Genomic DNA, 27,880 nt, shown 5'->3' with positions numbered 1-27,880 from the left:
ACCAGTCAGCATAAAAATTTACTAAAGCAACATCAGCATTTCCTGAAATTGAAAAACAAAACCAAACAACCTAAGTTATTTGTGTCTGCATAATTTTGACATAATTAAAGATGTGGGTTTCATCATGGTCTGTTTCCACTGTAAGGGTCCACTAAAAATACACAATGACAATTAAGTTATCTTTTGCTCAGAAACCCATACGTATAGTCATGGACAATTAATATTATTTGTAGGAGTCCCTGTTCCTTCTCTCTATATCCTGCACCTTTAAACCTTCATGGAATGAATATAAAACAAAAGGGAATCAGACACAGATCAGGCAAGTAAGCTAATAGCCTACTCTCATAAAAAGTGAAGTGGAATGATCTGGATTTTAATAATTCACTTCTGACCTTATGAATAACTGAGAATTAGTTCTGTAAGTAAAATCCTATTTCATAGAACAGACCTGAATAACCAAGATCTGATGCCCTACCTAGTTGCAACAAGTAACCTACTAATAATATTAGGTAAAATGTACTCTTTCCTCTCTACACAAGTTATTCTCTGTTGCAAAAATAACTTAGTATCACTTGCATATCCAGATATGAAGACATCAGAAATATATATTTGTTCCTTTCTCCTAAACCTAATACAGACAAACAGAAACTCCTCAAGTACTCACAAAAATAAAACATGAAGATATTCTAGAATTTGGAAGAATAAAGAAGTGAGAATGTGAGATTTTCAATTCTCTTCTTCCTCTTTTACCTTTTCCTTATTCTCTAAAGCAGTGGTTTACAAGCTGTGGTCCCCTGACCAAGAAGCACCAGCATCACACAGGAATTTATAGAAATGCAAATTCTTAGGTGGAGTCTAGCAGTTTCTATCGGAAACTGAGGGTCAGGCCTACAGTACAGATAGTATTAAGTCCTCCAGGTGATTCTGATATATGCTAAAGTTTATAGAACCATTGCTCTAAAGAGATCTCATAAAGTGGGGGTAGACTTTTAGCATTTAAAACCAGTTCCAAGAACTTAAAACAATGATGATGCTCAATGAATATACTCCTTTACCTCTATTATTTTTTGTTTTGTTCTGTTTAAAGCAGTGGGTTGAAAGGAATGCTTAAAAGAATCGTTTGTACACATTGTAGATTTTCTCAAATCTCCTAAGTTGTAATCTCCACCTTTCCTCTACTACCTTTAAGAACAAGAAATGTTTTCCCCAACATTAACTAAACACTGTCAGGGAGCAAAGCATTCAGTAAAACACTTATTAAACTTAATTGGACCAATGACAATAAAAGAAATCAGAGTAGGTGACTTAGTTAAAAGTTTAAAAAGACAAAAATTTTAGCTGTGTCCTAAAGTCATTAACATTTAGTACTGCACAGTGAAAACTGTTGGCCTCTAAGTAGGCTTTTAGAAAATACTTTAAGAATTGTTAGGAGTGGTATTTACGGCTAGGCAAGAAATAAAAGAGAACTACAAGTTTACTTTACTTGTAACACACTTCAAGAAATTTTATTAAAAACTGAAACCAACAGTGCTTTAATTCAGTAAACCATAGAATGAATCAGAATGCCAGCTCCTTAATTGTTCTAGATAGATTATATACAAAAACAAAACAGAATCGCAATGAACTCTTTATAGAGCAGAAAATATACTTAATATCAAGGTACTTACTTAAAATGTCATCTATATTCTCTGTATCAAGACTTGTTATTTCAGTTGTTACAGGAGTAAAAACCCAAGTTATCTGGAAATTTCAAAAAAGTGAAATTAATAAATGTTTCCACAAGAGGCAAAAAAATCTAAAGAGAAAATTTATGAATAAAGTTGGTTCCATTTGTGAGTTACAAAATTGGTTTTAAGCATTATTGTCTACTCTAACCCTGCACTAGATCAATGAAATTGGAGAAGTACAACTTCAAAAGCCTAGAAACTGGTCGAATAAGACTTCCTATGCTTTCAAATACATAAAAGAGGTTAATTCTAAAAAATTAAGAATTATTCATTCTTTTAAACACTTTCAACAACTTTATCTCTGTAGCAACACAAAAAAAATTGCCAGATGACTTTCAGTTTTGGAAGAATATAAAACCAAAGCTAAGTTTGCTGATTCTATCCTACCAAGTTTCTAAGACAAAACAAAATAATGAAGAGAATTCAAAAAGACTTCAAATTGTGACCCAAAAGCCCTTCTTGCCTCATCTTCATTACTGGTGGTACAATATGGTAAGTGGGAGACTATTAAAAGGAGAATAAGAATGTTCTGCTTCCACTTTAACATGTCTGAAACATAAAGTTCAAGTTTACCAAAGAAAATCACAGCTCGCTATCCACAAAAAAAGAAAAAAGAAAAAGTTAAACTAAACTAGTAACTGTTAAATTATTTTAAAAAATATATTGTGTATTTTTATCTTTATGTGCCCATCTTCTTTTAAAGTATATTTTTATTGACTTCAGAGAGGAAGGGAGAGGGAGAAAGAGATAGAAACATCAATGATGAGAATCACTGATCAGCTGCCTCCTGCACAACCCCTATTGGGGATCGAACCCGCAACCGAGGCATATGCCCCTGACTGGAATCAAACCCGCAACGCTTCAGTCCGCAGGCCAACACTCTATCCACTGAGCCAAGCCGGCCAGGGCTATGTGCCCATCTTTAATACATTATGTATTCTGAGGCCTGGACAGTTTTTTTGTTCAAACTAGAGTTTGTGTATGGAAATTCATTCACTGAACCATTGCTCTTTATTGAATAACAATTAATGTCAAGCCTTAAGGTGCTAAACACTACTCCTCTGCCCATCCATTTCATGGACACTTCAGTACTCACAACAGTTACAACTCAGAAATTTTATAATTCACCTACAGTTCAAATTCTAAATGGTGTCACGAGACATGTTGATGCTGGTATGTAAACAAGCCCAGCTAATTATTTGAAACTAGAGGCCCAGTGCATGAAATTCATGCATGGGTGTGTGTGTCCCTCAGCCCAGCCTGCACCCTCACCAATCTGGGATCCCTCAGTGGGATCGGGCCTAAACGGGCAGTCGGACATCCCTCTCACAATCCAGGACTGCTGGCTCCCAACTGCTCACCTGCCTGCCTGGCTGATTGCCCCTAACTGCTTCTGCCTGCCAGCCTGATCACCCCCTAACCACTCCCCTGCCAGCCTGATTGATGCCTAACTGCTCCCCTGCCAGCCTGTTTGCCCCTAACTGCCCTCCCCTGCAGGCCTGGTCACCCCTAACTGCTCTCCCCTGCAGGCCTGGGTCCCCCCAAACTGCCCTTCCCTGCAGGCCCGGTTGCCCCCAACTTCCCTCCTCTGCCAGCCTGGTCACCCCTAACTGCCCTCCCCTGCAGGCTTGATTGCCCCCAACTGCCCTCCCTTGCAGGCCTGGTCCCTCCCAATTGCCCTCCCCTGCTGGCCTGATAGCCCACAACTGCCCTCCCTTGCAGGCCTGGTCCCTCCCAACTGCCCTCCCCTGCTGGCCATCTTGTGGCGGCCATCTTGTGTCCACATGGGGGCAGCCATCTTGTGTGTTGGAGTGATGGTCAATTTGCATATTACTCTTTTATTAGATAGGATATTTCTATAAATTTGTTGTTTTATTATTTTTAAAAAATCCTCACTATATTTTTCCCATCAATTTTTTTAGAGAGAGTGGGGGATGGGAGAGAGAAAGGGGGAGAAAGAAAGAAACAACAATGTGATAGAGACACATCAACTAGTTGACTCCCACATGCCCCAACTGGGCTGGGAATCAAACCTTTGACCCAGGTATGTGCCCTTGACTGGGAATCAAACCCACGACCCTTTCGTGCACAGGCCTACCCTCTAACCTCTGAACCACATCAGCCAAAGCTAAATTTATTATTTTCTTAGAAAAAGCCTAGGAATAACACTTATTTTCAAGTTACTACAATAGTGTAACCAATAGCTAACTAGTATTTCTTTTAGCAACCAATAAATTATACTATCCTAAAAGTAAGCTAGATAATTTAAAATCCCTGAATATTTGGCCCATATAACTAATTGCATTATTTTCAACACCTCAAAACTGTAAAGATGAGACTTCCCTCACAAGTCATTACTTACCATCCATACCTCAATTAACAGGTCCTTCCCTCATCAACATACAACCTGCTCTATAGATTCCCAGTGTAACTTTTAAAAAATAATCTGAGGCCTATTAAAATTTTTAAGACTTTATTTGAGCAAATATCAATTCAAATCAGGCAGCATCTAATCTGGCAAGTAAAAGAGAACTCTGAGGACCTGCACAAAAGGAAAGACTTTTATAGGCAGCAGGGGGTGGGAACAAGGAAGTTATACTAGGCAAAAAAATGAGTTGGTTATTGCAAAGTTACTTTCCTTTAGGGGATGACAGAGGTCTATCAGGCAGGTTACCTAACTAGTGCTGATCAGGCAATTCCTTATTGACTGGTTCAAGATTCCATTTCTGAGAGCTGAAACATAATTCTCAATTTGATGATGTGGGACTTGGCATAGTGACTTCATTTTGGAGCCTGTTGACCAATTATATTGGTCAGCAAGATTGTATATTAAAAATAATTCAAGAAGATGATGCAAAAATATCATAAAGCAACAAAATTGGTCATTACCAAAGTCAAGTTATTAGATAACTCAACAGTCTTTATTATGGAGTGTCCTGCAGGTACTGAAGGCACAAATGCATCAGGCAAGGTATAGGTATGCTCTCCCTCAAGGAACTCTCAAAGTAGTAGTGGTGTAATGAAGGGAGAAAAATGTGGAAAAGATGCAATAATAATCTTAGTTGTACAATCCAAAGAAGCTCATTTTTTAATAGTTATTGCCTATTAAAATATATGTTTACAGAGAACTATATTCTAAATTTAATTGATTTTACATGCTAGGTAACAACAAAAATGAGGCAATCAAGGATCAATTTGGCTATACTAAATGCATAACAATTACTTAAGAAACATAGTGCTAATAAACATGCAATTGATAAGACTATACAGCTAACTATTGTGGTTAAGAGGGCCCACAGCAAAAAAACTGTCTCTGACCCAATAATCTCTCCTCAGCCACCTTGGGGTGTAAAGGAGGCATTTATCATTAACATTTCTATTAATGTGCAGTATTAAGGGAAAGACAGGTTGTTTATTTGAATTGTTAGCAAGCTCCACTAGTCTGACAAATTGCTTCTTTTCATGTCAGCCCTGGGCAGGAACAAGATTCTCCTGGGGAAACATCTTTATGTGTCAAATGCTATAGCAAAATAAAGACAAGTCGCTCTAAACCAGGAAGGGATGAGGGTAGTCATTAATTTAATTTTTAAATTTAGACTGGTAAGATTTTAAATTTATTTTTTTAAAAGGAACAATGAAACCTATACAGAAATTTTGAATGGAAGCTCTTAGTAGTCATGGAGAATATGGTTTATTGATGGAATATTTAAATGACTTATGTAAATATATAAACATAAACATGAACTATTTTACAAATTAGTCATTCTCTTCAGTTCATTAGTTCATTTTCTTGCCACACACACACACACACACACACACACACACACACACACAAACAAACAAAACAAAAACACAAAAAAAAACCCCGAGAGGCATCTCGAATCATCTTCTATAATCTGTTAGGTAATTGCTTCCACGTACATTTATTGGACCAAATACTAAACATTCCAGTCTGAGATGTGTCTAGTGATATGATCTTATAGAAAAGGCACATCAGTGAAATGGTAAATATTGCACCACATTCATTTAAAAAAATAGTGACAGACTAGCTTTAAATAGGAGCTTCTGCAGCAAGTAAATAGTATTTTCTTCCATTACACGGATTTTAAACATTGAGTTATCTTTGGGAACTAAGAAGCTTCCCTTTCCTTAAATTTCTCTATACCTTCCATAACCCCCCTAGTGATGCCTATACACTGTGGTATTTCCATAGCGTATTTGAAGCCACCTAGTAGTCAGCTGCTTTTCCCAAAAGACACCCAGAAATTTTCTGCTTCCGTCTCTTTTTGTACATGGTTCCCTCTACCCGGAACGTCCTCTTCTCCACTAATGCATAATTAATCCTTCAGTCATAGATTCCCTCTTCCATGGAGCTTTGTGTGCTTTTCCTGGTAGAAAGTGCATTTTCTTTCTCAAAAGCCTAATCTACTCCACAGGAATAGAAAAAGGGGAAATGTAGGGCAGGGAAACAGAAGTTACTGTGAAATTGAAATTCTCTCTAGATTAGTCATCAAGTTAAAATAAGATACCATGAAAATTTGATTACATGACTAAAGTATTTTAGAAATAAATTTTGGAAAGATTTTTTTTATTAAGCACTCTATCTCAATGTTAGGCCAGACTTTGTTATAGTATTAACACCACCAGCACTTAAAAAATGCTCTGGCACTCTCTGCTAAGCCCCAGTGTTATTTCCTTTCAAAAAAATATTAACTGAATAAGTCATTAACCCAACTGGACCTTCTTCAGAGTATGCACTAACATCAATAACACTTATTGGCAGTAGATTACTAAAGCTTCTCTGTTCATAATTTTATAAATAAATGTTTCTAGTATATTAAGATCAAGTTTTACCATTCAAATATACCCTTAATGGGAACTATTATGACACTCTCTTCAATCCAACCGGCCCACAGAGGCCAGACTAATCTTTTTGAATGCTGATTTGCATATATTAATTCCTCTGCCCAAGAAAAACCTCCAAAGGTTTTTCACTGTCTACAATATAAAAGCTGTTAACTCCTTAGCCTGGCATTAGAACCATTCACAAAGTGGCTTTCCTAAATCAAGACCTACTGCCCCCCATTCATAATCTATACTCCAACCAACATAAACTATAGTTAGAGTAACCAATCTAATTGGCCATATTCTCTAGCTTGAGACAAATCCTGTTTATGCCTGTTGCCTTGGAATATTATTAATAGCACTACCCCATTTCAAAAGGGATTTAAGCAATAAATTATATGGCCACCCTATTTGCAGCAGTCCCCTGGCAATTGAGAGGAATTGTAACAAGCTCTTCACAAATCCTAAATTTTTAATAAACATATAATGTACTCCCCATATAACATACAGTAAAGTGACAAATGGAATGAGAGTAAAGAGAATAAACAGGAACTAAGATATAATGCTAAACCAATCACTAGCCTCACTCACTGACTTGAAACAATAGGCTCTTACCCAGGGTATCAAATCAGTTACTCAGAAAATTACATGACCCTTCAACCATAACTCACAAATGGTCCAAATCCGGTAGTTACCAATCCAAGCATGTAAGACACCTAGAGGACCTGCAATTCCTAACATGTATTTTCTTACTCTTGCCTCCATACTTGGCTTGTGCAGATTCTTCTGCTTGGAACAGTGAGGGAAGCCTATCTAATTTTCAAAACCCGATTAAAAAGCTATCTTTTCTAAGGCTTTGCTGATGGTCTCAGACAATAGTGATTCATTTTTCTTTTCTCTGAAACCTTAGAGCACTGTCTGTAGGGTGTTAATATTACTTTTCACACCAGTTATGTGTGCTACCTTACCTCCTGTAGGTAACTCTGAGTACCTTGAAAGTGCACTTTATCTTATTCAATTCTGTATGCCACAGATCACTTACAATATACAATAAACACTAAAATATGTGCTAAGTGAATGAATGGATAGATTTTGTCAATACACTAAGAATTTAGAGGGATTGTTAGAGTTGAGAAAAGAGGGAAAAATGTTTAGAAATGGAAAATAGCCAATAAACATTTTTAATGTGAAGACAATCAGGTTATCAAATAGGAAGGAAGTCTACATTAAAATGTGTTTTTAATAATGTAGTCGCAAAAAGCACAACGCTAGGTGATGATTCATACTCAGGTTTAGAGGGGATCTCAGAAGTGATCTTCCTACTGCAGAAACGCCTCTACCTCACTGTTAAGAGCTGTCATGAACCCCTCATAATAGTTCTCTGGCATGATTTCCAGATACTTCAGCACATAGAACACCCACATTTAAGAACAGCCATGTTACACTAGTGCAGTGATGGGCAACCTTTTGAGCTTGGTGTGTCAAACTTCGCCAAAAATCTGAGAATAACTCAGGTAGTGTGTCACTTTGAAGAAAAAACATTATTTCGCAAATGTTTCATCCTTGGCATGCGGCCGCCTCAGCGGCCGCGTGTCATCAGAAATGGCTACGCGTGTCAGTGCTAACACACGTGTCATAGGTTCGCCATCACTGCACTAGTGGATCAAACTCCAATACTTTTTGTATTGTCCTATTTTAAGGTTGTTAATTCAGTCATGAAAATAAATGACTTGAGACTTTCAGGATCAGAAGCTAATCAGGTGTCAGGCAGAAGAGGTTATTAAATATTATTTCTGTTAGCAAGATTTATAGTCACAAAAGGTGTTGCTTTAAGTGTTTTATTAGTAAATCATAGTTAAATCAGTTTAGAAAACAAGGAAGTATTTCCAGTGAGTGAGTTTGTTTGTTTTAAAGCTCAATACCTTAAAATCTTGCTATTCAAATAGTGGTCCTAAACCAGCAGCTTTGGCATCACCTGAGAGCTTGTGAAAAATGCAGACTATCAGGCCCCACCCCAGACCTACTGAATCAGAATCTCTATTTTGATAAGATCTCCAAAGATTCCTATGCACATTAAAGTTTAAGAAGCACTGCTTTTGCCAAAGCCGGTTTGGCTCAGTGGATAGAGCGTCAGCCTGCGAACTGAAAGGTCCCAGGTTCGATTCCGGTCAAGGGCATGTATCTTGGTTGCGGGCACATCCCCCATGGGGGGTGTGCAGGAGGCAGCTGATCGATGTTTCTCTGTCATCGATGTTTCTAGCTCTCTATCCCTCTCCCTTCCTCTCTGTAAAAAAATCAATAAAATATATATATTTTTTTAAAAAGAAGCACTGCTTTAGAGAACAAAGTTTTTTTACTCTACAAACAAGCATGTAGGAAATTCATTTTAAATGTTATACAATTTTTGGTCCTCAAATATGAACACAAGAACAAGTAAGACTCATTTGTGAGAATTATGTATTAACATGCAAATTACACAGATTTTTAGAAAAATTTGGAAACTAACTTTATTGGAAATTCACGTAGATGTTAATTTTTTAAAGTATTCTGCCTTTTCCTTAGATATTTCTGCATCAAAATTATTGGCATAAAATAGAAGCTTCAATAGAGAATGTTTCCTTCCCTGTGGCATTACTGTTCTCAATTGGCATTACATCTGCTGGGCATTTTGCAGTAACAGCTTAGTGTACTTTTGTGACATCTTTCATTTGCCTGCTTTATGTTGGGAGCGTCTCAAAGCCCTTTACAAACTATGTCTTTCCTGTAGCAAGAAATAAGTAATGTACCAGGCACCAGCTCCCTTCCATTTCTAATCCAGATTGACAAAGCAGCCTCCCACCTGACGTCCCACTATGAGACCCAGGCTGCTTCTCCTCCTGGGGACCACTTCTCTCACCCTCTGTTTTGTATTAAGCTGGTAGGCAGCAGAAGGCTAGAGGTTTGCAGTTGGCTGCAAGGAGCTAAAAGATATGAAAGGTCCCAGGAGAAAAGCTGAGGCTGACAGGCACTGTAAGTGCCTTGAAGCTCGGTATCAATCAAGGCACATCTCACTGTTAGTATTCCCAGGAGCATTATAATGAACTAGAAGTTCAAAGAGAGGGGGAAAATAGGACTAACTATAGAATAACACTGGGAAGCTACTTTAACCCTTAAATTGCCCAGTTATAACAACCAACATTCCTATAATATCAGTGAAATCCATTTGGATAAGTCAGAACCAATCTGCTTTTATAAGAAACATTAAAACAATTACAACGTTCTTCATTAAATAACTTAAAATATGGTGAGCAAAGACTTGTTCAGAAAAACAAATTATATGCAAAAAAATTCAAATATAAATAATACAATCCTTCAACTCAAATTCTGCCAGTAAATACAACCATAGAAAAATTTTAAAAATTGTTGCAATTCATACTTTCCCCAGTATATTAATTATATGATCATGCATGGGTTTACATTAAAAACTAAAGTCATCTGAGTTTTGTTCTTCACTGTTTTCTAAAAATGGGATGAACTAATTTATCTGGAATAGACAATCTACTTCTTTGACCTTCAGAGAACACTCTTATTATAAAAAGCTTTTCAGAACCAGGAATGAACTTCAATATGTGGAAAGGATTTTTGTCTTATTCTCACTACATACTGTTCCTCTAAAATCCAAACTTCTAGCAATGGCAGTAATAACAAAGCATGGGAACTGGGAGAAAATTCAAGATGATAATTGTTTACTTCTTCTTCCATATACACTCTGGAAGCCCAGGATTGGTATGGGGGTATATGTGTGTGTAATATTACTTTCATCATTGTCTCCCAATTAGAACCTTACACTAGATCTTATAAGTAAGAGTCCAGAGCAAATACTTACAAATAGATGCCAAGAGAAAAAAATGTTCTTTTTTTTGCTACACTGTAATTCTTGCCCAGGATGCCTGATGAAAGAAAGTTCCCGTAAGAGCCTACACACACGTTGGTACATAATTTTTGTTTGTTACTCATTTGTTCCACAAATATTTCACTGAGTCATCGCTTACGTGGTAGGCACTGTACTAGGCACTGGAGATGCGTGTGGTTTCTCAAATATAGATGTTTGTAGTATATCTATCAAGATCATCCAACTTAATTTCACTTTTAAAGTGGAGAAAAGGGAACCTTAGTATATTGCTGGTGGGAATGCAGACTGGTGCAGCCATTAGAGAAAACAGATGGGAGTTTCCTCAAAAAATTAAAAATGGAACTGCCATTTGACCCAGTGATCTCACTTCTAGGAATATATACTAAGAAACCCAAAAAACACCAATCAGAAAGAATATATGCACCCGTGTTCACAGCAGCACAATTTACAATAGCCCAAGTGCCCATCAGTAGATGAGTGGATAAAAAAGCGATGGCATATTTACATCATGGAGTACTATGCAGTTGTGAAAAAGAAGGATCTTTTACCCTTTGAGACAGCATGGAGGGACCTGGAGAGTATTATGCTAAGCGAAATAAGCCAGTCAGAGAAAGATAATGATCACATGATCTCACTCATATGTGGAATCTAATGAACAAAATAAACTGATAAACAAAACAGATCTAGAAACACAGAAGCATGGAACAGACTGTCAAATCTTAGCGGGAAGGTTGGGGTGGGGAGCAGCTGGGGAGAGATTAACAGGGAACTTATATGTATATATGTATAGCCCATTGACAGACAATAGTGTGGTGAAGGCCTGGAGGAGTGGGGGCGGGTGGAGAGAGGGTCAATGGGGAAAAAAGAGGGGGACATCTGTAATACTTTCAACAATAAAGATACAATTTAAACGTGTTTTCATTTCTATATTAAAGGAGAGTGAGAAAAGATTCTGTCTCTCATGTATTTTAAGAGCCATCCACATTTCCAGCAAAGTCATTATCTGAACACTGAGAATTACACAGTATATGTCATGCTCTCTTTTGCCTAGACTTTCAAGAAGCTTTGAGTTCATCTTAGCACAAAACTGCATTGACACTGTTATTAAACAATCTTAACCACTAAAAGTGAGGCAACCAGATATTAATGCTTCTTTATATGAGGCAATAGGAAACACAAAGCACCACTTGTAAAGTATTCTTAACTCCAAAAATCCAAACCTCACACATCAATCTAATCAAACCCAATAGCTAGTGTACAGGAACAATAGATATAAAGGAGCATGTAAAATGACATCATTGAGGATGCGAGTAGCCATGTCAAAATATAGAAAATTTTATAGGAAAAATGACAACCTCTCTTTGTTTGGGCTCCACCAGAAGTGAATCTTGAGACAAGCAATTTACTTGGGAGAAAAAGGAAGTACCCATAAAAGAAATGGGAAGTACGACGGGAAGAAAGCCAATATACAATACAATATAGTGAACTAAATGTTAACTTAGTTAACTTCTGAAAAAATTTTCAAGGTTTATAACAAATAGACTGTAATACCTCCCAAATTATATTATTTAAATTCTTTAAATCTCTTATTATCAGTTTCTGCTGATAGTATATGCATTTCTACACTGTAGAATGTGCTGAAAATATCTCCTACATATGTTAAAGAATGCCTTTATTTCACCAGCAAACAAGTTACCCTGTTTTTTGGTGAGTCAAAAAGCCTTCGATGAAAAATGTTCAGTGAAACCTTGGGTTTCTCATTTTCCACATTTACTTAATTCTAGAATGACTTTCAAGCTTTCTAGGTTCTTATTCCTGAATACTATGTTCTAGGGTAAAAATATTTTTTAATACCAAATTCAAGAATAACTCCATTACTATTTATGTCTAATGTATATGCTGCTTACTTTAAAAATCTGTATCTTCATAATTATACTGTTACTTCTAACCAAACTAATTCTTAAATGTCATTCAAAATTAGTCCTTGAAAGGCCATACACTTACTGAGATACCTATTCTAATTAAGTATCATTAGAATAATTTTAATACTTCCCCGTATGCCACATACTGTTTTAATTAACTTTGTAAAGCAAATGGGTCTGTCTTTCCCTCATTCGGTCTTACCCCAATCCCACCCCCCCAGGTTTGCACAGCTGGGTGATAAAGGTGAAGGACTTAAGGGGAAACAAATTCATAGACACAGACAACAGTATGGTGACTACCAGAGGGAAAGAGGGCTGGGGGTAGGTGAAGAGGGTATAGGGAGTTTAAATGGTGATTGGAAGGAAACTTGATGTGTGGTGGTGAACAAACAATAAAATATACAGATGATGTATTATAGAATTGTACATCAGAGAACTATATAATTTTATTAACCAAACAAATAAATGCCTTAAGAAAATAAAATACACCACCCCCTCCCAGTAAGTCTCCAAGCTTTCATATATATTAAGGGTCATTACCTCATGACCTCCATCACACTACCATGTAATATTTCAATTTCTAAGCACTCTACCAAAAACGTAATCAAGGAATAACCATGGTTTATTAAAAGGAAATCTGAATTTAGAAATCATTTGCCCTTGCACACTCTTGTCTTAGTTGCTATGAGAAAGAGGAAAAGAAATAACAAGCATTGGCACAATTAGGAATTAATAGTATCAGAAGAAAGGTGACATCACTATAGATTCAATGCAAATTAAAATGAGATTACCACTACGTACTTATTAGAATGGCCAAAATCTAGAACACTAACTAACTACACCAAATGTTGACAAAGTTGTGGAGCAACAGAAACTCTCCTTCATTGCTGGTGGGAATGCAAAATGATACAGCCACTTTGGAAGACAATTTGGCTGTTTCTTAAAAAACTAAACATACGCCTACCACACAATCCAGCAATTGCACTCTTTAGTATCTACGTAAAGGAACTGAGAACTTACAACAACACAAAAACATGCACGTGAATGCTTATAGCAGCTTTATTCATAATTGCCAAGACAAGAAGTAACCAAGATGTCCTTCAATGGACCAACAGATAAACTGTGGTACATCCATACAATGCAGTATTATTCAGCACTAAAAAGAAATAAGCTATTAAGCCATAAAAGATATAGAAGAAACAGAAATGCCTATTACTAAGTGAGAAAAATCAATCTGCTAAAGTTACATACTGTTTGTTTCCAATTAGATGACATTATATGAGGCGGAAAAATGGCAAAACTATGGAAATAGTAAAATGATTAGTGAAACTACTTTGTTTGATATTATAATAGTAAATACATGTCCAAACCCTCAGAATATACACCAAGAATAAATCCTAATGTAAACTATGTACTCTGGGTGATATGTTGTCAATGTAGGCTCATCAACTGTAGCAAATGTGCCATTCTGATAGGGGATGGTGATAATAGGGGAGGCTATGCATGTGTATGGGGCAGGGAATCTCTGTACACCTTGCACTTAATACTACTGTGATCCTAAAATTGTTCTAAAAAACAAAGTATATTTTTAAAAGTATTATTCCTTATTTCACTATCAATGCAAATAGTCACTTTCCTAAATACCTTTATGCAACAAAAATATTTAATTCCCTACTTTTATTATTTTATAGTTTAAGGAATAATATTTCAGATGTATGCACATGCACACTAATAGCTTATTTCTTTCTGCCTACAGTCCTATGTAAATATAGATTTGGAGTAAAAAAGAAGCATATCGGCTGTAGTAGGTTGAACAGGGTCCCCCCCAAATTCATGTCAGCCAGAACTTCCGAATGTAACCTCATTTGGAAATAGGGTTCTTGCAGATGTAATTAGTTTATGGTTTCAAGATGAAATCACCCTGGATTTAGACTAGGTCCTAAATCCACTGATTGGTGCCCTTACAAGCAGAGGAGATGATACAGAGATACACAGGGGAGATAATGAATGAAGATGGATGCAGAGATTGAAATGATGTGTCTATAAATAAGCCAAGAAATGCCAGGAGCCACCAGAAGCTGGAAGAGGCAAAGAAGGATTCTTCCCTAGAGCCTTCAGAGGGACAGTGGCCCTGCCAGCTCCTTGATTTCAGACTTTTAGTTTCCAAATCCTATACAATAAAAGGCTAATATGCAAATTGACCAAACGGCAGAATGACCGGTCGCTATGACGCGCACTGAATACCAGCAGGCAGATGCAGATGCTCAACGCAGGAGCTGCCTCCTGATGGTCAGTGCGCTCCCACAGGGGGAGTGCCACTCAGCCAGAAGCCGGCTCATGGCTGGCTAGCGCAGCGGCGGTGGTGGGAGCCTCTCCCGCCTCCGCGGCAGCGCTAAGGATGTCCGACTGCCAGCAGTCAGACATCCCCCAAGGGCTCTGGGACTGCTAGAGGGCGCAGGCTGGGCAGAGGGGACCCCACCCCCCCAATGCACGAATTTCGTGCACCGGGCTTCTAGTTTGATAAATAATTTGTTTTAAGTCATCAAGAATTCTAGAGGCCTCTCAACCCCTCCACCCCCTCAAAAACAAAAACAATTTAAGAAAAATACTAAAATACTTGACCTGCCTTAGGATAAACTAGCAAATAAAGAAGTGACAAATCAACTCACCGTCAAATTAAGAGAATGAATACAGAAAATACACCATTGGTTTCTATTTAAAAAGGGAGAAAAAAGCAAGTCTCAATCAACTGAAGTTCATACCCTCTACTATTGTGGAATGAGCATAATTTTCCTATTTATCAGTAAGTGAAATGAATGCAGCAATTCCAATGTACATTTTGTTTTTAGTAATTCAAAACAATAAAGTTTTCAGATAAAGAATCTATGTAGGCTAGACAGTCTCCTTAACTGAATTATCTCAGTAGTCAAATAGATGATCAAATATGAAGGCCACAAAGATATATTTTATAATTTCAAATTTTATTTTCAACATAAGCTCTAAAGAGAGCACTGAAATATAGGACCATTAACTATAAAGATTACTAAGCTATAAATTATCAATATTATTGTTTAACTTACCATTACCCTGGTCAATCCCTCAGTTTCTATCAACCTTTCTGGCCTCCACTTTATTAGGTCAAAACAGTAGCTATTTAGAATTACCAAATTGAAAGGGCATTAATTTTTCTAACTACTAGAGGCCCAGTGCACAGGATTCATGCACTGGTGGGAAGGCTTGGCCTGCGGAGATCGGCCCGCTAGGGGAGCGCCCCTCATCTCGGTCAGCCAAGTGGCTGCAGTGGGAGCAGCCGCTCATCCGGGTCAGCCGAGGGGGTGCTCCCACTGTGGGAGCACACTGACCACCAGGGGCCAGCTCCTGCGTTGAGCTTTTGCCCCCTGGTGGTCAGTGTGCATCGTAGTGACTGGTCGACCTGTCGTCCTGGTCGTTCCGCTGTTTGGTCGCTGGGCTTTTATTATACAGGATAGAATGTGATAATTCCCCCTCATACAGGATTCTTCTTGCAGCATCACTGGCAAGATGGTCAGTTAGCTTCAAATTGAACATTTGCTATGATAGGAAGCTTACTAGATGTACCAGTTAATAATGTGGATTTTTTTCAATAAAGTTACACATATGTTGATATATATGCAATTTGATATGTATGCTATTTTGTTGTATTGACAGCAAGCTTCAAAACTTCATATGTCAAATTTGCTGAAGGTATTAACATCATAGATATTTTTATACTTAAAAAATGTCAAATTTCATGCCCCCCAAAAAGACCATTTGCGGTAAGTTTTAATTCATTACTTTATTTTGAAGAAAAAGTTATCATATACTTTGGAAGCTCATGGTGAACATGGTCCATCACAAGAGACTTATGAAAGCAGGTTTAAACACTTTGAAAGTGATGATTTCGATGTGAAAGACAAAGAACGTCCAGGTCAACCGGAAAAGTTTGAAGACCAACAATTACAGGCATTATTGGATGAAGAGGCGTGTCAAACTCAAAAACAACTTGCAGAAAGATTAAACGTTGCTCAGCAAACAATTTCTGGTCGTTTACAAGCAATGGGAAAGATTTTAAAGGAAGGAAAATAGGTGCCACATCAACTGAATAAAAGACAAATGGAAAACCGGAAAGTCATCAGTAAAATGTTGCTTCAATGGCACGAAAGAAAGTCTTTTTTGCATTGAATTGTGACTGGTGATGAAAAGTGGATTTATTTTGAGACTACCAAATGCACAAAATCATGGGTTAATCCAGGTCAACCATCAACATCAACTGCAAGGCCAAATTGCTTCAGAAAGAAGACAATGCTCTGAGTTTGGTGGGATCAGGAAGGTGTGGTGTATTATGAGCTGCTAAAACCAAGTGAAACGGTTAATACTGATTGCTACCGACAACAATCAATCTGAACCACGCTTTGATCATGAAACGACCAGAATGGGCAGAAAACACAGCAAAGTAATTTTGCTTCATGATAACGCACCATCACACACTTCAAAACCAGTTAAAGACACATTAAAAGATCTTGCCTGGGAAGTATTAACCCACCCGCTGTATTCAACAGATCTTGCTCCTTCAGATTACCACTTGTTCCAATTGATGGCACACACACTTTCTGAGCAGCACTTCAAAACGTATGAAGAAGTGGAAAACTGGGTCTCTAAATGGTTTGCCTCAAAACAAGAAAAGTTCTATTGGGACAGTATCCACAAATTATCTGAAAGATGCGGGAAATGTGTAGCTAGCGATGGACATTACTTTGAATAAAGCACTTTTGATGTTTCTCTTGAAATTATCGTGTTTTCTTTGATTACAAAATCTGCCATTATTAACCGGTACACCTAGTACAGGACAAATCAATCTACTGTAAAAGCATTGCCACTGCAAAGTTTTACCTCACCAAGCTGAGCATCTACTCACCTTTCCATTCTACACATTCATCACAATCCTATCATGTACAAGAACATATCCTCCTATTCTTCCACAAGCTTATGGCAGTTTCTGGATGAGAACCTATGGGGATGGAAGTGCTGAACCATGCAGGACCTGCAGGGAGTTCAAAGGCATATTCTGTCCTTCAAGAGCTTCATGACCATCCATGAAAAATTAGCACACAAGATATATGATGCAAGTACTGTAAGGCTTATAGAAAGTAAACTACAAAAATTTAGAGAGAAGGCAGGAAAAGGCAAAGTGCACTCTATGGGTTAAACAGAATGGTTTCTGTGGATGAAATAAGTCAGTAGCAAAACCTGACTATGGAAGTTCATGTAGTGCATATTGGAAGATGAAGTTGGAGCCAGATTGTTAATGAAAAAACCAAAGTCTTAGAAGAGTGAGTATAATACCCTTGAAAATCAGATACTGGGGTTGATATCTACTGTAGCAGAAAATAATAAAGGAGACTCTCATGAAGGGAGGAGCAGAGTGATTTCAGGATTTAAGAAAGATTCGTGTTCCATACTTTTATGACAAAGAGTGCAATGGTAACACGGAAGGAAAACAAGGGCCTGGACTGGGATGGGGGAGATTTGGGGAAACTTTCCAAAGACAAACAGGTCATGATGGCAAGCTAAAGGGTTAAAAGTTCAACAAGCCAAAGTCATAAACCTAAGTGACTGGTGAAACTAAAAGAGGAGTTAAGACTATTTTGGAGAAAGAATTTCTTTGTAATCACTGATCTACAGCAATTTCACTATTTATATGCCTTGCCCAGTCAATGAGAAAACAGCTGACAGAGATGAGGTGCTTTCTACCAACTAGCATGAAAAATCTGGAAATTGTATTTGACCACTTTTCATATACCCAGGACTAAAGCACCAAGAAAGTAACTGAGCCCAAGGCACTAAAGTGCTAACAGGCGCTCAATCTTCTCCAGTCTTTAGAGAGGCAACAGTTAAAGCTGTAAGTTAAAATGACTGGATGACAAGATGTGATGGAAAAGGAGAAAAGAAGCTCTTAGTACATTAGAGAATATCCACATTTACCTCCTTACTGTCTTCTGTCTCTAAATGTAGGCCTTTTCCCTTCCCCCAACCAGTGAGGAACAGAGAAAGAAACAGAGAAACAGAGAGAACAAACTACAGGCACATAAAGCAGCAGGAAGAACAGCATTTCAAAAAGAAATGCAGAAGTATGAAATGCTATAAAGATTAAGAGCAGAAGACTTACCAAAGGACAGTATAATTCACAATTAGGTAGCTACTATTACCTGGGGAGCACAATCATCATTTTTAAAAAGTTCAATCATGTTGGTAGCCTCCAGTAAGGCAGACACCAACTTCTTTAATTACAAACTTTCAATCTAAAAGTTTCCATGCATGCTAATCAAACAGAACCACATAGTTAGTCTTTGCCAACAAGAGATGAACTTAGTCATCCCATGTATGATGTGTCCTTCTGTACCTATGAACTAGAACATTAGCAAACATTTCAGAACCTAAACATAATGAAAATGCTTCTTTATGTTTTTTAATGACTTCCAGAAAAACAAAAAAGGTTACACTCACACATCCATTTGGCTTGTATGAGTAGTACTGACTTTAAGTACCATTTAAAAAATTTACCGATATGAATTACCCCAGCCCTGACAATGGGTTAATAAACTTTGATAATACAAATATTCTGTACTTCTCTTAGGAGAAAATATGCCCTGAAGACACTCTTGTTCCCTCCTGAAACCATTTAAACAGCCTGAATAAAAGTGCATTATAAGGCTTTAAGAAAGTATCTTCTATCTCATCTTTACAATATTCAGGTATATTTATTAACTTAGTACCGTAAGCCTCCACTTAACGTTGTTCTGTGATTTTAAGGGAAACAAGATATAACAAACCAATTTTATCATAAGCTAATTGATATAAACAAGAGTTAAGTTCCTACAGCATCTCAACTTTATAACAAAACAACATTGAACAAAATAAAACTATTCAAAAGCTTGCTGTGCCTCAAAGCATTCTAATATTCCAAAAGAAGCGATAGATTCTTCAAAAATCATGTCATGTGGGAATATAGACAAGCTCTTTGCTAATTTCCTAATATCACAATCCATTTTGCATTAGAAGTCACAGCTATAGATGATCAAGGGAAGTTACTACTACAGTACAAAGCAGTATTCCCCAAATAAAGTAAGCTAAAAAAGACCACTAAGGCATCAAACACAACAGCCTTGTGCATAGTTAACTACTTCAGTCATGCCTAGCCAGGTGGTTTCTCTTGCCTCATGAGGGTCAAATGAGAAAGAAAAGACTGAAAATCTGATTATTTTGCTACAGAATATTGGGCACTTCTCAGATTTAAAAGCTATTTCTTGAGGGCTCATCTTTTTATATACCTTAAACCACTCTTTTGGTCAAGTGTATATCAAGGAAACCTTTATAACTTAGCATTATGGACTGGAAAACACAATGTAACCTTCTTTTCTAACCAAGTAGCCATCTTCCCAATGGAAGGGATCTGTAAATGTATTCAAGACATTAGAAAAGCAAAATCATACAGTGGCATTTTCCTGATCTAAGTTGAAATACCCATCATGATCTGTCTTTATATAACAATAGGTTCTCACCAAATACCTTCATCACAGTATCTAAATTAAAGAGAATTTGTCATAGCCTCAGTTTTCAGCAAATCAATAAACAGTAATTTAGCCTAATGGCCAAAACTTACTAAAGTAGTAAATATTATACATACTATGTGTAAATAACTTTACACTCTACTGAAAGCAATATTTAAGGTATAGTATGGTATATGTAAGTTAGGCTTATAGGGACAAATGAAACCATATAACCAGCAATTTAAAACCTTCCACACTTACAGAAATAGTATTTTTATTTTTGCATCTTTTCATTAACCAAAAATCTGCTGTGATAATCTTCTCTTCCCTTACAAATTCAACTAAAGCCTTACTTTTTAAAAAATTGTCATCATTTTTTCAAATCTCATCAATTACAACAGTCAAAGATATATTTTTGAATGATTTTGAGTGTACAAAGTAATAGAAATTATATTTTTCTATGTGGAGCAAATGATACCTTTCAAAGAGTAAAGCATAAAGCATGTTTCACCACTTCATTTATACCACTTACAGGAATTTATTTGCTTTTGTATTAACAGCAGACATGCATATCAAGTTAGTTATTTCTATCAATCATAGTTATTTTTGTCACTATTTTAATAAAACTATGTCATAACTTACAGGGGAAAGAGACAAGTTAATAAGCACTTTAAGAAACCACTAATATTTACAATCAGACTTTTAAAATAGTTCTCATCCATTTACCCATTTCAGAAGTTCAAAAAAAAGAGTAAAAGCACAGAAAGATGGCCAGCACAAGCACTATTCTCCTCCAAGGTACTTTCTCCATTTCATAATGATGACTTCATCAGTTTGACAAGGTTTCCTTCTCAATTCATTACTTTACAAAACAAAAATATGTCCTATATGCCAGGTGATGCAAAGTACTTTATATATACCTTAACTTTACAACCTTGCAGAATTATCCTCACTTTTAAAATAGAAAATTTGAGGGTCAGAAATATAAGGAAATTTGCTTAATATCACATAGCTAAAGCCAGGAATGAAGTAGGCCTTTCTAGCTTTGATGTCAATCTACAGTCTAGTATTGTCAGTTATCCTGGAAATCTAGAACTATTTCATAATGCACCAACTCTCCCTAAAAGGAATACACATTGCATACCTAGGCTTGCAGTGGAAGAATCTAAGTAATAAGCATGTTTGAAGCATGCAACAATATTCTAATGTAACAACTTATATTTACTGTTCATAAGCATATATATTATCTTTTATATTTTCACAGCAACTCTGAAGCTGAAGCAGGAACTATATTATTCCTACTTTATAAATAAGGAAAATGAAACTTTGCAATGTCTGACATATGGTAAGTGCAAATATTTGTTAACTGATAAGACTCAAATAGGCTAAGTGACTTCTCCAAATAAGTGTCTACACAGGGTTCATCATTACATAATAAATATAAGTACAAAACTAAGTACAGTTATAAAACAGAGCTAGGCAGATAACTTATTCACTTAATAGTCACATGATTAGGCTGTTTTTATGACAGTGCAATTATGAGCATTAGAAAACCACAGAGGCTGGACACTAGTCATGCCAGTTCATCATTTCAGTTCACCCAATTTCAATATCACTGGATGGACAATTTGAAAATTACAAAAAAGAGAAACGATTCATTCATTCACTCACTCACTGTCCCTCATCTAAACAACATTTTTTGAACACCTAATATGTGGCAGAAACCAGAAAAGTTTACTACAATGTGCCATGGACACATTCACAAAGAGTCTCATTTTGTCTTCCCAGAACTCTGCAGAAGAGGTCTTTATCCCCATTTGATAGGTGAGAAAATGGAAGCTCAGAAAGGTTAAATAACTTTTTAAGTTTAGTGGTCAAATTAGGTGTCATTTTCAAGTTATATGGGTACAAGCACATGTACACGCATGGGCATCTTTTGCTTCTATAATCCAGGTCACCAATGGTCTACCACTCTATACCAGGATCAAACAAGAGCAAGAGCCCAATCCTACCTTGCTCAAAATGTACATGTTACTGTTAAAAGTCCTTTCAAATATACATAGAAAAAAAACAGAAGGACATACGGTTGACCCTTGAACAACACAGGTTTGAACTGCATGGGTACACTTATACATGGTTGTTGTTGTGTTCAATAAATACATATAATCCTGTAAATGTATTTTCTTTTTCTAATTTTTATTAACATTTTTTCTCTAGCTTGCTTTAATGTAAAAATTCAGTACATAATACAAATAATGTGTTAATCAACTGTTTATATTATTGGTAAGGCTTCTTGGTCAATAGTAGGCTATTAGTTAAGGTTTTGGAGAGTCAAAAGTTATACAAAGATCTTCAACAGTGTGTGTGTGTCGGGGGGGAAGGGTCAGTATCCCCACATTGCTCATGGGTCAACTATACATTAAAATGTTATCACTGGTGCAAAGTCTATGAGAAAAAATGTAGTATAGTTTTTATAGCTCTAAAGTGAAATTAAGGTCTCTGAAACTGTTTGTTCAAAGATTAAGCAAAGAGCCAAGTATTTTGCAATACTGTGATACTTTTGTTAACTGTAAGCAGATCATAAGACTAAGAGAATTAGTATCCACTCTTATATTAAAAATGGGTACTAGAAAGTTTGATGAATGAGTCAATTTAAGTAGATGTTTTCTAAGAAATTACTTTGACTACAAAAAAAAAAAGTAGATCTTCTTTATTCTCTTAGCTCTTTCAGAATGTGAAGTTACTACAGAAGTGTGAACTTGTCACCAGCTAGCAGAGATTTTACTGCAGTTCGGCCAGAAATCAAAAGAATTTAGAATGTCTAAAATTTCTTCTCTCAGGATAACTCTAAATCACACTTCACTTGAAACTGTTCTTTCTGCAAAGATAGACTTCATTGCTGTGTGAGTAACTTTTTAAAAGTTGAATTTTCCAAAAACTCCAAACACAACAGAACAGTAAAATATCAGGCATTTAACTATGAGAGTATCTTGTTCCAAGTACCAAGAAATTTTAACTGTTTAAAACTTATTCATGAGCTCTACTCCATCACTAAATCATACTTTAGAGTTGGCTTAAATTTCTTAACAAGCTGCTTTAAATATTAAATATTAGTCTATCTTCATGAGCTCATATAACTTCTAGCCATTTATTTTAAAGTAGGCAGTAAGAGATGCACATTCACTAATTAGAAGATTAGCTCCTGGGAAAAGGTATCCTTCTGATACCTGAGAAAAACAAAACAGATCAACAGGCGATCTTTTTACTGGTAATTTCCCCATTAAAATGTAGGTATGTTCTTAGTCAATAAAAATTCCTCTTGCCCAGCTGGCATGGCTCAGTGGTTGAGCATAGACCTAAGAACCAGGAGGTCACAGTTCAATTCCCAGTCAGGGCATATGCCTGGGTTGCGGGCTCGATCCCCAGTGTGGGGTGCACAAGAGGCAGCTGACCAATGATTCTCTCTCATCACTGATGTTTCTATCGCTCTCCCTCTCTCTTACTCTGAAAGCAATAAAAATACATATTTTTAAAAATAATAAAGTAAAATAAAATTTCCTCTAAAGCAACAATGTTCAATCTTTTCATCTCCTGGCACTCATAAACTAATTACTAAAATTCTACAGCACACCAAAAATATATATATTTTGTTGGTTTGACCAAAAAAAAAGGTATAATTTTGATTTATTCACACCAGATGGCTATTGTTGTATTGGCTGTAGTCAGTTTTTTTATTTTACAATCTAAGGCAGAAAATGTCAGTGTCCCTAAATAGTCAGATAGGTTTTGCATGTTTTAAAAATCCTTGTGGCATGCCCTGGCCAAGTGGATCATTTGGTTGGATTGTCATTCCATACACCAAAAGGTTGTGGGTTCAATTCACAATCAGGATATATACCCTGTTTGCAATTTTGATTCCTGGGTCAGAGCAAGTATGGGAGGCAACAGATCAATGTTTCTCACATCAATGTTTCTCTCTCCCTCTCTCTCTCTCTCTCAAAAAAAGAAAAAAAAATCAATGGAAAATATCCTTGGGTGAAGTTTTTAAAAAAATTCTTGTGACACCCCAGTAGAAAAATCACTACTCTATCATTTCTAAAGATGTCGCCTCAAAGGGGATTTACCACAGAGACAATTGCAGCCTCTTAAATCACAAAGCCCAAAAGAGTCTATTCAATTTTTCTCAATTTTTAGTTGAAAAAACCAAGGTCTCAAGAAGGAAAGTGACTTGCCCTTTTAGAGGAATCAATACTAACACTCAAACTTTTATTTTCTAATTTTAACTAGTATTCTCTGGTGCTTCCCTAAATTTGCTACAGCCAATCAAAAGGCAAATCTGTGCTCACTGATAAGATTTGCGGACATTCTCCTGGTGATTGCCCTTGAACAGACAAGATCTATGTTCAAGTTTTGAAACACTACTTGAGGCATTTTCCTCATTGTTTAACCTCAACTTGACTTTCTTTCTGAGACAGAGGAAAGTGAAGCTCTCCTTACGCAACAGCACTTTCTGCAATGATAGAAATGTTCCGTAATCTGTATTGATATATACAGTAGCCACTAGCTACATGATTATTGAGCACTTGAAATGTGGTTACTGTAACTGAGGAATGGAATTTTATATTTTACTTAATTTTAATAAATTTAAATTTACAGCACAACTCTAACGTCAGTCATTATAACTGCATGGTTTTTATATCCCGTCCTGACTACTGAACTGAGCAAGATACTGATGGTAGAGTCCCACAAAAATAAAAAGGGCCCCAATTACTTTTATCAGGGTCAAAAATTCTTCTGATTCCTAAAGACTTTTTTCTAAAAAAGTTCTTAAATCCAATTACCAAAAGTCCCACAAATGGATTCTGATCATCTTAAGGAAAAAGAACTGGCACTCGGCTATTCTCCCAACGGTTTTCCTTAGCTCATATACTACTAGAATGCTTTTCTGAGATGATTTCTTCCTTATTTTCATTGCTTTTATCTATTATATTAATAATGTTCATGTCTACAAATTCAGCTGACTAAAAGTTAGACACATTAAAATATAATGCTCAAGGTTCTTCTTAATGAGAAAAATCACAGGGCTGGAAAAATCACAGAGCTCTTAAGAACATCACCAATAGAATAAAAGCAGTTAGAATTTGAGTGTAATCTCCTCAAAGACAGAACCAAGACCTGAGATCTACAGTATTACATAAGACACTTCTGCAAAGTAGCATTTTTCCCTCCTCTTTTTTTTTTAATTTTTTTTTTTATGAAAAACTTTATTCTGCATCAAGGTGTCTGGAAAATGAAGCTGTATTTGGGCACATTACAAATGAGGAATGATCCATATGCGGTGAGTGCAAACTCAGTCACAGAGTTATCCCTCCTCTCTTGAATGGAGTAATTGGAATGCTGTGAGAATCCATTAAAGACCACGATCTTTATTTTGGCTAAGAAAATAATAATCTGTCCTCATGGAAATTAGCCAAAGGGTTTGCAAGCCTCTTCAGGGCCAATTCTAACATCTGGCCATGTCAGCAAGCCAGACAGCAAGACTTCTTTAAAAAGCAAAACAAAACAGGTACTCGTGTTAAAGATTTATTAAGTTATTAAACTTTTTTTATTCATTCCATTCAGGACTGAAAATTAACCAATTTTACCTTTCAAGGCCCTACTCTTATCTTTTTTGAAGAAGACTTCTCCTATTCTCCCACTGACAAATAAGTAATGCCTCTTTCAAACATCTACAGCTGTCCTCTATAATGGGTATATATGGGTCAGCTAGGTACGTTGTTAAACTGCAGATTCTGACTCGGTAGGCCTGGTGTGAGGATGCTAGCAGCAGCTCCCAGGTGATGCAGATGCCTAGGTTCACAACCACACTTGTATGTAGCAAGATCTATAACCCACTTCTACAAGTCCATTAGAGCACCTATCACTTCCCTTTTGGAATTCTAATTATCGACATACTCATCTTCTCTACCCCACCAAATTATAAATTTCTTGGAAGCATGATATGAATATCAAATATATTTTTCTTTCATAGAAAATAGCAAACAGGCATTCAAATGACGGGAGGAAAGTAAAAATACCAATGAAATAAAGTTCCTGCAGCCTAGGTCACAGAAAACGCCTCTCTATGGAATGAAAGGTAGACTAAAGATCAATAAAGGCTGTGAAAAGTCCAACTATTTTTAATCACTTAGTTAGATGAAATGGAGCACAGCAATTGCCAGTATCAGGAGCTGTGACCAAAGCATGCTTTTCTTTACACTGAATAACAGAGGGAGGGGCACAGACCTGCAACATGTTGAAAAGCTAGCAGACTCTTTTTTTTTTTTTTTTTTTGGAGGAAATACTCAGTCAAATAGTAACTCCATTAATTAGGGGAGTTAGAGTAATTTCCTTTTTGAAATACAAGATAGACTACACAAAGAATCACTGAATCATCAAATTCAATGTGCTTACAAAAAAGTTAGGTAGGTGATTTATCCTAGATTAGTTACAGTATTAAGTATATGGAAGACTTGGAACTTGTGTATAGATGCCCAAACATCTAGTTCAGGATTTTTTGTACTATGCTACCTCTTGAACGGACACTAAATGAACAAAATAATAACACTTTCCATTGTCCTCAAATTGTATCCTGTGAATTATTCTGACTTACCTGAGGAAGTAAAAATAAGCATTTTTTTTTAAAAAAAGGGGGACAAATAACGTGAACACGTACATTACATACACATGGAGAAAAAATATAAATGGTTAATAAATATGAATATCCACTGAGCCAAATCAGCTAGGGACACAATGAACGTTTTAGGCACAGAGTGATATTCCAAAATGCCTTTAAGATCAGGGGAAACCACTTCCCTACAGAAGTTTAGGATTATATGTTTCAGTTGTTATTTTATGAACACCACTAAGTCTGGATAGATCTAGTCCTTTAGGGCTGACGTATAGTTTGCCTGAAAAAAATTATTGTTGTAAGAGAATATGTGGCTTTTTAGAACTGGCTATTTAAGGAAAAAATGATGACCTCAGCTAGGTGGAAACTTGAATACTCAATGGCTGTACATGGGAGGGAATAAACAATCTGATAGAAGTGAGGGAGGAGGAATAAAATACCTTGGGGAAGATAAAGGACATATTTTCAAACAGGTACTGAGTAAGCAAGTTCCATCAGAGACATAATTTCCAGTTAGATAAATAACTCATTATGACTAGACAGATGTTTTACAAATATTTGCTAACTGGTATATATTGCTAAAACAACTTTGGTAAACACTGTGTTTAAACTGAATCTAGCATGTCTTGTAATTCTGGTTTATTAAACTTTATTTTCCAGCCCATTAATCTTACAGGTATTTTCTAAAATGATTTCTAAGTTTCTATTTCTCTACATTTGCTTAGGTAAATATGCAAAATGTTAACTAGATTTTAGAATTACCAGAAAAAAAATTCCTTCTTTTATCTTTAACTAGATTTGTACGTTTTCTATAAAAAGCATGAATTATTTCAAAACAAACTCTTGCTCCTTCTTAAACTTAGCTCTCCAATCAAACATACCATTTCAAAAAAGTACATCTGATATAGCTTTCTATTCAGTGTCAACTTTTCTTTCCACTATTTTAAGATTTTTTTCCCTTTGCTTTTTTTTGGTAACTGAAAAGTGATTTCTGGTAGACAACTCATATTTCAGGCCATTATATGAATATAAAAAATAACATTATCTAGTGTCCTTAAAGAGAGACTGGTCTCTAATAACAATGAGAAGGAAAAGAGAATCAGTGTATAATGAAATTACCAAAAATCAATTTTATACAGAATATTTTCCTATATACAGAAATCACTTATTGCTGTATAAGTGGCAATAAGACACTTTATCATTTAATACTAACACATTTATATACAGTTTTTAGTTCTCAAAAGTATTTTCACAGCCAG

At 36.2% G+C, this 27,880-nt stretch overlaps 1 protein-coding gene across 1 annotated transcript in view; it reads right to left on the bottom strand.

Annotated features, from left to right (window-relative positions):
* Positions 1 to 27,880, bottom strand: part of ERP44 (endoplasmic reticulum protein 44) — a 64,383-nt gene that overhangs the window by 34,677 nt on the left and 1,826 nt on the right. The window contains exons 2-3 of the mRNA XM_079789971.1: positions 1,668 to 1,740; positions 3 to 42 (exon numbers count right to left, since the gene is read on the bottom strand). Coding sequence (XP_079646097.1) covers positions 3 to 42; positions 1,668 to 1,740 — 113 coding nt within the window. The remainder of the gene's footprint in view (positions 1 to 2; positions 43 to 1,667; positions 1,741 to 27,880) is intronic.

Source organism: Cnephaeus nilssonii (assembly GCF_951640355.1).
Source record: "Cnephaeus nilssonii genome assembly, chromosome: 14".
In the NCBI taxonomy this organism is placed as follows: domain Eukaryota; kingdom Metazoa; phylum Chordata; class Mammalia; order Chiroptera; family Vespertilionidae; genus Cnephaeus; species Cnephaeus nilssonii.
This window is presented reverse-complemented; position numbering and strand designations above follow the sequence as displayed.